Raw genomic sequence first — 12,308 nt, 5'->3', positions numbered from 1 at the left:
TATCTTTAAACGTTGGCCAATCGCTTAAATTCTGCCAGCGTTATTGTTCGGTTCATTTTTAGTTATGCATGTGTCATTGCTAACCGCTCAGACAGAAGTATCATCGTGCCACCTAGATTAATTTCCTTCTGCCACGGAAAAGGAAAATAAGGATGCTTTTTAACCCTACTCAGACGCGTCAGTGTGCTCGGGGAAAATTTCTTAGAGCTTTTTTTTTTTCTTTTCCTTTTTTCTATCGGAATGTATTTACTCATGAACCGTGGTTCTGAGTGGTATTTCTAGCAGTTTAATGACTCTTATCTGTTTCGACTGGAAGCCAGGGCATGTGATGATGCTTGTAAAATTAACTTTCACTTGATAAATTTGATTTCAACAATGGGAAAAGAGATTTTGAGGAGCAATATATGAAAAGGAATAAAGAAAACAGTTTTTGCCACATATGAACTTTTCTTTAACATTCAATGCCTTTGTGTTGTAAAAGCTGTGTGAAAAAACAGGTGATCTCCTGCTGTGTGAAGGACTTTGCTATCGAGCTTTTCATGTAAGCTGCCTTGGGCTCTCTGGAAGACCAGCAGGAAAATTCATTTGTAGTGAATGTACATCAGGCAAGTTTGTCCCTTTCTATTAATTAAAAAAAAAAAAAAGTTGTAGTTTTCCCATACGTTGTTCTAGGAAATCCTCCTGGACAGAGTATGTATCTTTGGAGAAACCATATTTATCCTTTGGTGCCTGGCAGGGTGGGAGGTCATATAGTACCATTAAGTGTGCCATGTTTTAGAAAGCTCGCTCTGTTTTCGGTGAGAACTCTCTTGCAGCGTGGCTGATTTCATCTGAATTCCATTGCCTTAATAATTGCAGAATATTTGCTCTCTGACTACAATTACAGATTGGATTTAAAGTCTGTCACAAAGATTTAAGAAATCCGAAGAAAAAAAGCAGCAACTGAAATATTTTAAGTCCTTTTTCAGTCCTTTGTTTGTCTATACCAATCTTTTGCTTTTCCTATTAAAAGACTACCTATTGCTATTAATTTCATTTGCTCTTAATCCTATAATAATTGCTTGGAAGTTTTTCATCTTAAAACTTTACATAAAAAATGTGCGTTCTTGCTCACAAGCGCAGTTCAGTACACGTGGTACACCTTGTGGGAGCAAGGCTGCTTCAAAATAAACCTGCTCCAAGCGGTCCAGAGAGATTAGATGATGCATGTCTTCAGCCTGTGGACCTGCTTCAAATTTCACAGGATCACAGAGAGCCCATCAGCCTATTTCATGGCTTAAAAAAAAAAAAAAAAAATTAAAAAAATCACCAGCTGTCCTGGCGTACTGAGGCTTATAAATAAGAACGTAAAAGCCGATCAGTGAGGCTTTGGGTGTTGTTGTGTACACTTAACTGCAACGGGTTTGCATTGTAATTTTATTTTATCTGTATCTGAGCAGATTAGTATTTAACTAAAGAGTTAAGGTAAATCGGTTGCTGCATCAAATAATAGAATTTTATTTGAGTTTGTTTGAAAGAAAAATAAAACCACAAAAACAACTCCCCTGTGCATAACAAAAACTCACAACAGAAGCATTTTAAATTCACGTGTTTGGATGAAAAATTAGTTACGTTATTTTTATTACTTTTGCCACTAGGTGTGCATACCTGTTTTGTCTGTAAAGAGAGAAAGGCAGATGTGAAACGCTGTGTCGTATCCCACTGTGGAAAATTCTACCATGAAGCTTGTGTGAAAAAATTTCATCTTACTGTGTTTGAGAACAGGGGGTTTCGATGTCCTCTCCACAGCTGCCTAAGTTGTCATGTTAGTAACCCCTCACATCCACGAATTTCAAAAGGTAGTTTCATTTTACGTTTTTATGACTGATGAATTAAGTCTATTTATGGTATGTTAAGGTAAGGAATCTGTCCATTAAATAGCTGTTAGCTACTGCTAGCTGCAGTTGTTCAGGCATGCATGGACTATAGATTGATTCAGAATTTTTTTTTTTTTTTAATAATAATTTTTAGTCAACATTAGTATTTACCTTGTTTGTGTTCTTTTTTTAAAGTAGCTTTCAATTATCTATAGCTAACCATGTTTTCTCCTCAAGAGTGAAATCTAGAATGCGTTATGATGAGGAGCAACAGGCTGAGCAGAGTGAGGGCAAGAGCTGTGCATGTGCAAATGCTGCAGCCAGGCTCGCTGAAAGTGGAGACGTTGGATTCTGCGCATATCCGCAGCTTTGGGCAACACCCGTAGACAAAATTGCATGACTGAGGAAAGCTTGTCTACCCCGGTGTGCATAGTTAAAGCCTTCACATTTAAATATTATAGTGCTTTAAACTCAGTGTAGGGTTCTTTAAAAACCTTTGTTAAGTCAGTATTGTTGCTAAATGGCAAATACGCAGACTTTGAAACCGTAATTTTTTTGCGTATACGGGCTAACCCAGGCAGTACTACTGTTTTTTAGCTCAAATAAAAAAACCCAGGTTTGTTCAAAAATAACACGGCGATATTCTGCTTTGCTAGGAAAGATGATGCGCTGTGTTCGCTGTCCTGTCGCATACCACGCCGGAGACGTTTGCATCGCTGCGGGATGTGCAGTCATCGCTTCCAACAGCATTGTTTGTACGAATCATTTCACTGCCATGAAAGGCAAAAGTCATCATGCGCATGTCAATGTGAGCTGGTGCTTTGTGTGTTCAAAAGGTAAACTGATGTAAAACTCCTTCATAAATGGAGCATCAAAACATTTTATTCATGAATTTAAATTTGAATTTACTAATCTGTCTCTAGATAATTATGAGAAATGTGGCATATCAGGTATTGAAATAACTTCAGGTTGGCTTGTGCTGCTTCAGGTTTTAGAGTATCCTTTTTTTGCAGCTAGAATTTATTACAGTGTTTTAACTTGGACTTTGTCCAGCGTCCAGAAGCCTGATGTAATTCTTTACCAGAGACAGGTAATGAGAAGTGTTTCTCTCTCTTCCCCTTGCGCTCAAGGTACTGAAGGATTTTATGTTTCTTTATTGCTAATACGTAATATTAAAACATAAATATTTTAAGAGTTGCGTTTAGTTTAGCAGCAGATAGTAAATTGAATCGGTATTACTTGTTGCTGGGAGTGCCACTAATTAAGGGTGGTTTGTTTTATGTTGTACAGTAGATTTATTTCTTCTTGAAAACCACAAAATGCATAGTGCTGATTAAACTGTAGCAGTGACCTGGCTTGTTAACAAATTAACATGCAGCATAGCAGCTTTTAAGTTGCAGCTAACTTGCCACTTGATAATTCATGGAACAAACTAAAAACCTCATTCCTTCTCCCCCCAGGAGAAAAAACATAAGAGAAATCTGTTGCATACAGTGAAATATTAACATATATTAAACTACGTTAAATATATTGTAGTCATTAAAGTAAAACAGAGTAATTATACTTTGCGGTGCATTATTCTGGCTTCTTTTATCACCAGCTTGCTTGTTATTTTGTATGTATTACTAATCAGAGTCTGCCAGGCATTCAAATTAGTAAGCACCTTTGGGTTTTGGACGCAACTGAACGATACGTATTTGTTGCGGGCCAGCATGTTTTAACCATTTATTTTCTGACTGAACCTACCACACATGTATCACGCTGCTTTGAACCTGGTTGGAACGCAAAACTTTTATTTTTGTCTTGATGTTTTTCAACCTGTTTTTTCCCCCCTCTCTGAAGGAGGAAGCTTGTTGTGCTGCGAGTCGTGTCCTGCAGCGTTTCACCCAGACTGCTTAAACATTGAAATGCCAGATGGGAGCTGGTACTGCAATGACTGCAGGGCGGGGAAGAAGCTCCATTTCCAGGATATTATTTGGGTTAAACTGGGAAATTACAGGTCTGCTGAATGCATTTATTTTGTTTTACAATACTGGCATGTTTAATTAAGGATCATGCAATTGGTTGCTTCTGTAGGCAAGCCTTGCTGCACACAGACTTCTCATTCTGCTGTGAACTAGGGACCCCATCTCCTTGCGAGCTTCAAGTTCAAAGACTTGTAGCTTCAGCGTTGCCCTCGGCCAAGGCATTACACATACGGGACTCCTTGTAGTCTTCTGACATCTGCTTCCAGTGTATGAGCCTTCAACCCCTTTTGTTTCAGAGATCTCCTCAAATAATTAAGCTGGTATAACTTGCAATTGGCTAAATTGCTGCCTTGCAGGGTGGGAGACAAGTCACCCAGGTTGTCAGTGTTGAGATTTGAGTGAGATAGAGGTGGGTGGGGTTTATCCTAGGAAACATTAATAGCTATTATCAGCTGTCTCTTAATCTTTGACAATTACAGTGATTGCAAGCCTTGTTAAAGGTGATGTTTTTGCTAACCAGAGGCAAGCGGCTTTATGTGGGTGCTTATCTTGCAGGCGGGCAAAAGTCCCACAGACTTGAGTGTTGGGCTTCTAGTCACGTCTTCTCTCGTTACCTAGTGAGTGGGGCGGAAGAAAGGGTTTTAAATCCACTTAGATCTTGGAAAAAATAATCGGTTCCTGCTCTTTAGGGTGATTATGTTAAACTGTCTCTTGCAGAAAGAGCTTGACTAATCTGGCTGTATTTTTTTATTTGTACTTCTGTGCTAGATGGTGGCCTGCAGAAGTTTGCCATCCGAAAAACGTTCCCCCAAATATCCAGAAAATGAAGCATGAAATCGGAGAATTTCCTGTGTTTTTCTTTGGTTCTAAGGATTACTATTGGACGCACCAAGCCCGGGTGTTCCCTTACATGGAGGGAGACAGAGGGAGTAGATACCAGGGGATCAAAGGAATTGGAAAAGTCTTCAAAAATGGTACATAACAAAAAGCAAACAAAAATAATCTTGTGACATGTGTGCTTTATTTTCTTCACACATAGCCTCGGGACCGTTGTTGTACATTTGTTTTACAATGTTGAATTAAAAAAATTTTCTGGGTGTCCTGGACAGCAAGTCGCTATTACTAACATTGAATGAAAGCATTATTTTCATGGCTTGTAAAAGACTAGCATCTAATTAGAATTATTTCTGATGATTTTTACTTTCGGGAAGGGAAATGATGAGTGTAACTGGGAGACAGAAAGAATAGAATTGATACATCTGGTAAGAGCATTAACGCTCCAGAAGCATTGTTCGCAAGCAAGTTGAATGATGGGGCTAGGAAGTAGAAGGTGCTTCTTTGTTTAACGCACATGGGAATGAGCAAGTCAACTTGGGAGGAGTAATCCTCTTTCTAGCATTTCTGTTGATACAACAATCTTTTTTAGCTTTGCAAGAAGCTGAAGCTCGATTTCGAGAAATAAAGCTACAGCGAGAAGCCAAAGAAACCCAAGAAAGTGAACGTAAGCCTCCACCATACAAGCATATTAAGGTAAAGTTTGAGGAAATTACACTGCAGAGGTTGTAATGATGTGCTGGGTAATTGTGCTTTTAGAGTCATGAGATGATGACATTTTGCTTCCGTCGGAACATCTAGTGTTGCAAAACCAAATTAGTAACCACTGTAATAACTGGTACAATAAATTCAAATGTTTTAAAGTGATGCTTGAACTATTTTAATGTATTATTCAGGTGAATAAACCTTGTGGTAAAGTGCAGATATATACTGCTGACATTTCTGAGATTCCCAAGTGCAACTGCAAACCCACGGATGAAAACCCTTGTGGCTTTGATTCTGAGTGCCTAAATCGGATGCTGATGTACGAATGCCACCCACAAGTCTGTCCAGCGGGAGAACGGTGCCAAAACCAGTGCTTTACAAAACGTCAATACCCTGAGACAAAGATCATCAAAACCGATGGGAAAGGGTGGGGTCTGGTCGCTAAGAGGGACATTAAAAAGGTATGAATCATTCTTGCCTAGCAAAGAATTGGTGACTTGTGATGCTGTTTGTGGGTCTGGTATATACTTTACTAGTGATACCTGGTATCTTTCAGGGAGAGTTTGTGAATGAGTATGTTGGTGAGCTGATTGATGAAGAGGAATGTATGGCAAGAATCAAATATGCACATGAAAATGACATTACCCACTTCTATATGCTTACTATTGATAAGGTAGAGTATTTTACATTCTTTCCCGTTACTCAATTATAACATTATTTTGATCTATTTTCCTTCTGTTGATCACCTTGGTATGGCACTCGGCTACCTCTGATGCTCCACAGTTTCATATATTTGCTATGTTGTATGTTCTGTGCCTCCTTGCTCCATTTTATATATATGTATGTAAAAAATTTATATTTTATATATATATAAATGCATCTCATTAGTTCTAACTGCATAGTGTAATAGTATATATTAAGGTCTATAAATTGTGTTTTGTTGCTTGAAACCAAGTACAGCAAAAATATTTATCTGCCTAAAGGAAGTATGAAGTTTTGGGAAATAGTAATGATACAGTTGAAAGAATTACTGTTAGTAATCCTTTTACTACAATTTCATCAAAAAAAATAATGTCACTTGAGAGTAGTGTGGAATATAGTTGTGAGACTGTGTCCTATATTGTGCATTAATTTTTTTTTGCAACAGTCTGTCCCTTTCTTCGTTTATAGCAAAACTAGGTTTTTGTAGAAACTCTTTTCTGAAAGCACTGTCTGCATTAGTAGCGAGCCAGCACTCCACAAATTGATTTTGCTATAAATTAATCCAGCAGATTAATTAACACAGCAAATTAATCCAACATCTGCGGTTGTCTGTGCACACTTCTGAGTATTTTGTTCCTGAGAAGGGGAGGAGAGTGGGAAACCTGGATAGTAGGGAGTGTTGATTATATATAGTATATTGCTTCGGTCCCCAGGCAGCTGCGTAGGAGAAAAACAAGAGCGGGCTGTCGGTCCTGCATTTTTTTTCAGCCCTAATCACCTTTCTTTTGCCTGAGACTGTCCTGCTCTGTATTTCCACAGCTACTCTTTTCATTAGTCCTGTAACTGAGGAGTTCCTGCGTGGGAGTTATCACCTAAGAATGATGAAACCATGTTTCTCTGAACGCATACGTGTCTCGCCCCTCTGCTAAACTGACACAGGGTGTGAAATATCTGAACGGAACATCTATTTGGCTCTTGCTGTAGTTAATAAATGATCCTTGTCATTCTAGCTTTCAAAAATGCCCGTGCCACTCTGAGGCTGAGCTGCAGATGCAGTTAAGAGTGCGTGGACGTATGGGCACGTAGTCATGAGAGTCATACGTGCGCATTATAAAAATGTGCCAGCAGGAAACTATAATAATATTTCATAAATAGGCAAAGCTTTCTTAAGCAGCTCTGCAAAAAAACACAGTCAAGACTTTATTTTGTTAATGTCTGGTATGTTTGGCGGAGATAGAAATTAAAAGGCAATTGTGTTTAGGGATGGGATTTTTTTTAGTTTACCAAGAGCTTGTTTTTGTTTAAACTAGGCTGATTTGGGGAAAGCAAGCTGGTGAGAAACTGGTAATCTCTGCAAGTAATCATGCAGTGACTTGGTAAATACCATAAAGCACAGTGTTTGTAAATGCGTCACAGCTTTGTGAATGCAAAGTAAAAGGTAAATGGACTGAGTTTGAGTTCTGAGGCTTTTTGGAGGGAGGGGGTTCTTGACATGACCACCACGGTGCTCACAAGAACACTTATCCTGCCACGTGGCTGAGATGGGTTCTGAAAATGTGAGCTAGAGCACGAGTATTGCTTTGGGAGTGTCACATTCCAGGCCACATGAGACACTACAGTTTTCAATACAACATGGACCATCGGTTTGCTTGTGTGCTTCTGGGGAGCAACACCATGTCTGTTTCGAATACAACTACTGAAAGAATTTATGGAAATTTTTTTTTTTCATGAGGGGGGAGAAAAAAAATATTCATTCTGTTGCTGGTTTGATCTCCAGGACCGTATTATTGATGCTGGCCCCAAAGGAAACTATTCTCGTTTCATGAATCACAGCTGCCAACCAAATTGTGAAACTCTAAAATGGACAGTAAATGGAGACACTCGTGTCGGCCTGTTTGCTGTGTGTGATATTCCTGCAGGTATATCAGCTTATGTTGGTTTTGTTTTAATTCCCTAAGTTAAACCTTCTGCACAGTTATGAGTGGGACAGTCATGGTTTAACTGAATCAGTGTGAATATTTTTTAGAGATGTCAAAGAAAATGTCTGTATCTTTTTTTCAAGCGATGATAATAGACTTAAAGAGTGGGGCAAAAAGGATGTTTAAAAATATGTATGTTCTTGTTTGTGTATGCACATGCACACACGTATATCTATATTTATATCTATTGTTATGATAATAGATCAGCAATCAAGTACAAAACCAGAAGGAAGACATGTAATGAAATCTGTATTTGTTTTTAATAATTTTGATAGACTTCATTACCTTGTCCTTCATAATGAAAGGGTATGTCTTATCTCACTCAGGGACAGAGCTGACTTTTAATTACAACCTTGACTGTCTGGGCAATGAAAAAACAGTCTGCAAATGTGGTGCCCCAAACTGCAGTGGATTTCTTGGGGACAGACCAAAGGCAAGTAATACATCAAGAGATTTTGACTGTGTCTTGCCTACTAGCCTTGTTTTTTCTTTTGGGGTATGCGTTGGTGGACAAGTTTTACGTTATGATAAGGGTTAATGCTGCTTGAACAGATGCTAACTGCCCTCTGAGGAAAAAGCTTACTGTTTCTCTGGCTGGGAAGATGGAAGCATTCTTTTGCCAAACATAACCTTGGTGCTAAAGGATACGTTTTTATGCTGTAATAGTACAGCAGGCGATACTGCTTTTGGGAACACCCTAAAATATTTTCTCCCATTTTCTCCTATGAGAAGTTAATTACTCTGGGTCCTGAATAAGAAATATTGCTAGCTACTGGTGCTAGCTTCTGGAATCAAAAGTATATTAGGAATAACCTTCCTAGTCCTGTTTGAAGTGTGGGGAGGTGAAGGGTTGTAGGAGCTAGGAACTGACTAAGAATGAGCCTAAGTCTAGTCAGTGAGATTATTCTAACATTGCAGTTTATATTTACCCCATCTAAACTTTAAAATCTGATTATTTTTAAAATATTTTCACTTCAACTGAAGAATAAAAAATGTGGGTTTAGAGTGAGGGGAAAAAATACCAAACTACATCAAGAAATGGCCTGTATGATTCATCCCAGGTCAATTTAAAACCTGTAATCCAGCAAAAGTTGATGGAGCTTCCTGAAGGACTGGCATAGGAGTGCGAGGGCAGGCATTGGGCACATTCCCAAGAGAAAAAAATCTCAGCTGTGGATATAGAAAGGCTGCACCTTCATGTAGTCCTTCACACTGCTCAGTGTCAGGCACTTCAGAGGGTGGACTTAAAATCTCCAGAATTCACATAGCTGTTTTTTGTTAAGGGAGAGGCTTAAGTGGGGTTGCACATAAGCTTATGATCAATTTATGCAGACAGCCATGAAGAAATGAAATGTTACAGTTCAATTTTTCAGGGCCGTCTGCATTGGTAGATAGAATGGGCTAATTTTAAAGAAAGTAGGTAATGATTACTGGGGTGAGGGGGAGGGAATGATGGTAGGATGTTGAAAAATCATCCAGAATGATTTTTTTAATATGATTTGGTGAAGGAGAGTTGAAGTGCAAGCAGCAGAATGTCTTATTAAAATAGGGATAAAGCTTGGTATGTTCTTTCTAGCGTTATGGGCACAGTTACAGTTCCTGAAATTCTACTGTTCGTTCCTCAAAGAAAGGAAGTGGAGGCTGTTTTTAATAATTCCAGCATGAGTATACACAACTGAAAGAGAAAAAATGGATATTGAAGTTAAGTGATTGGTGGCGCAAGAACAAAATGGAGGTAAATCAAGTGCAAGTAGATTTGACTGGAAATTGGAAGACCTTTTTTCAGTCATAGGAAAGTGGAGGAGCTTTCCAATAGGAAAGGATTGTAGGGACAAGATCTGATTTCAAGTTGACTTTTCACAAGGGTCAGTATGGGGGTTTTTTATCAACACAGATAGGCACCGTGAGGCTCTGGGCAAGCCTGTACCAAGTCAAATTTTTGCCTGTGTGGATGGTCTGCCAGGCATGCCAACAGTTTTGCCAGATTGTGTAATATTTTTCCTTTGCAAAACTGGCATTCATAGATTTGCGTCTTACTCTTTTAGAATTCTACCACTAATGCCTCAGAAGAAAAAGGCAAAAAGACCAAAAAGAGAACACGGAGACGCAGAACAAAAAATGAAGGGAAGAAAGAATCTGAAGACGATTGTTTCCGTTGTGGTGATGGAGGCCAGCTGGTATTGTGCGACAGGAAATCTTGTACTAAAGCTTATCATCTTTCCTGTCTTGGTTTGGTGAAACGACCTTTCGGTGAGTTGGTTTGCCTCTTACATAAATAACTAACTTGTGCAGGTACCTCGTTTGCTGCACTGAAACCTTGTCAAGAGTGTCATCTTGAAAACACTGTTTTCTTATGGTGAGAACTTGGTTCGTGCGTCACGTAGGAGCTCTTGAGTATGGAGACAAAATAATGGCTTCCTTCTGCCTCTCCGGCAAAATGAGCCTTTTGTTTTACAAATGTAGATAATTGACTACATCACTCAATCATCACTGTGGCCCTGTCACAGGACAGTAGATTATATCTAAGAAATGCATGGAGCCAGCTGAGTTCAAGCCAAAAGAATAGCAGCACCATCTGGAATAAGGCAAGTAGGAAAACGTTAAGGGCAGCAGACATCAGGCTGCAGTTCCAGATACCACAGGAGTTACCTGATTTCACAGTCAGCCATGTCAGGTGGGATATGAAGAAGTGAAGCAGGCAAAGCCTGTTATCCCACAAGCAAGTAACACAATGACTGGTAAGATACGCTGGAGCAGAACGCCTGTAGGTGTAGCACACCAGCCATCCCTGAGCACAACTTGCAATGAACGGGTGGGCGTTGTAACGGCAAGCAGCAGTTGACTGGATGTTTGGATACTCTACCAGCCTGCAAGTTCTGTAAAATGCTATTTAATAAAGCCTGAATAATTTCTTCTAGCTAGAGTTGACTGCTGTATTTAAACGAGAGGATGTCAAGTCTGCTACTTACTGCTGTCAGTGGAGCTGATGTAGCATTTTGATTTTTGAGATTACCCACGATAGTTGCTGTCTCGTCTTGCTTGGTCAGGAAACTCATGCGTTTTTCAGCTGCTAAAACACAAAACTTCCTTTAAAAGACGATGACACGTTCTACCCCCCACTAATGTGCTTTTGTTTTTGATCCCAGGAAAGTGGGAGTGTCCTTGGCACCACTGTGATGTTTGTGGCAAACCTTCCGTTTCTTTCTGCCACTTCTGCCCAAATTCTTTCTGCAAGGAACACCAAGATGGGACAGTACTAAATTCTATGTTGAATGGACACTTATGCTGCTCTGAACACGTTCTTGGGGTGGATTCTGTTGAACCTCAGAAGACTGAGAAACCCCGCAAAAAACTGAACAAGTTGAAGCCTAAGAGAAAGCAGAGGAACAGATGGATGAGAGCTGAATGCAAATAGTCATGGACTGCAGTTTCTACTGCCAACACTGTCTTGTAGATAAGTTGTGAATATGACCAGGGAAGGACACAATTTTACATATATTCTGTAAAGGTTACGGGGTGGGGGGGTGTGGGGGGGGTGATTTTTTGTTTTGTTTTGTTTTTATAAATCCACTGAGCCAACCACAGCAGTCTTCTGCTGCTTCTGCACTGATAACGAACTGCATAGTTCAGAAAATTTCAGGACAAACCAAACTTATTACTCAGCATTACAGTTACACTTGAATTGTTACGAATGTAAAAGGTTCCCTCCAAAATACTTTCAGATTGGAGGTAGGTTAAAATCAAACCAGGTAGGCGTAAGCATAGGTTTTTGAGATAGTATTTGTCAACCAACAGATGTTTAAAATAGTATATCCTTGAAAGAAGTTATTAGCTCTCAAGTCCTTTTAAGTAAGAAGTGGCTTGGTCTGTGGTCCCAATGAGATTTGCTTGCTTTGTGTGTTTTTGAGCAAGTGCTTGAATGCCATTCATGATCCAGGTGCGTATCTCGCTATAACCACACACATAACAATTTGTGCTCTTTAAAATAGCTCTCCAATGATTCTTAAACAAACATGTTTTTAAATATCCTTCCACCAAGAAATATAGTGCGTGGTGGGAAAAGCACACCCTGTACCAGAAAGGGGAAATCTTACGTTGTAAGAGATTTTTTTCTATACTGTTTTTTCCTGTATTTCATTCCAGCGAAATAGAAGTGACTTGATCTTGCAGAGCTGTACAAGTCTGGATTTAAAGGGATATTGTCTTGCAATCTAGGCCCAATACTCTAGGATTTTTGTGTCTTAATAAAAATAAATCTTACAAAA

The 12,308-nt window shown here is 39.2% G+C and overlaps 1 protein-coding gene across 1 annotated transcript in view; it reads left to right on the top strand.

The window, feature by feature from the left end:
- The window catches only part of NSD2 (nuclear receptor binding SET domain protein 2), a gene marked incomplete at its 5' end in the record, with an annotated part of 60,428 nt that extends 48,662 nt beyond the window's left edge, over positions 1–11,766 (top strand). The window contains 12 exons of the mRNA XM_081999763.1: positions 482–605; positions 1,638–1,838; positions 2,513–2,692; positions 3,699–3,855; positions 4,592–4,797; positions 5,250–5,353; positions 5,554–5,823; positions 5,919–6,035; positions 7,842–7,983; positions 8,370–8,476; positions 10,089–10,293; positions 11,190–11,766. Of these exons, the coding sequence (XP_081855889.1) occupies positions 482–605; positions 1,638–1,838; positions 2,513–2,692; positions 3,699–3,855; positions 4,592–4,797; positions 5,250–5,353; positions 5,554–5,823; positions 5,919–6,035; positions 7,842–7,983; positions 8,370–8,476; positions 10,089–10,293; positions 11,190–11,458 (2,082 nt within the window). The 3' untranslated portion in view covers positions 11,459–11,766. The remainder of the gene's footprint in view (positions 1–481; positions 606–1,637; positions 1,839–2,512; positions 2,693–3,698; positions 3,856–4,591; positions 4,798–5,249; positions 5,354–5,553; positions 5,824–5,918; positions 6,036–7,841; positions 7,984–8,369; positions 8,477–10,088; positions 10,294–11,189) is intronic.
- Between the last annotated feature and the right edge of the window lie 542 nt (positions 11,767–12,308).

This window comes from Phaethon aethereus (assembly GCF_964289735.1).
Source record: "Phaethon aethereus genome assembly, chromosome: 4".
Taxonomy (NCBI): Eukaryota; Metazoa; Chordata; class Aves; order Phaethontiformes; family Phaethontidae; genus Phaethon; species Phaethon aethereus.
This window is presented reverse-complemented; position numbering and strand designations above follow the sequence as displayed.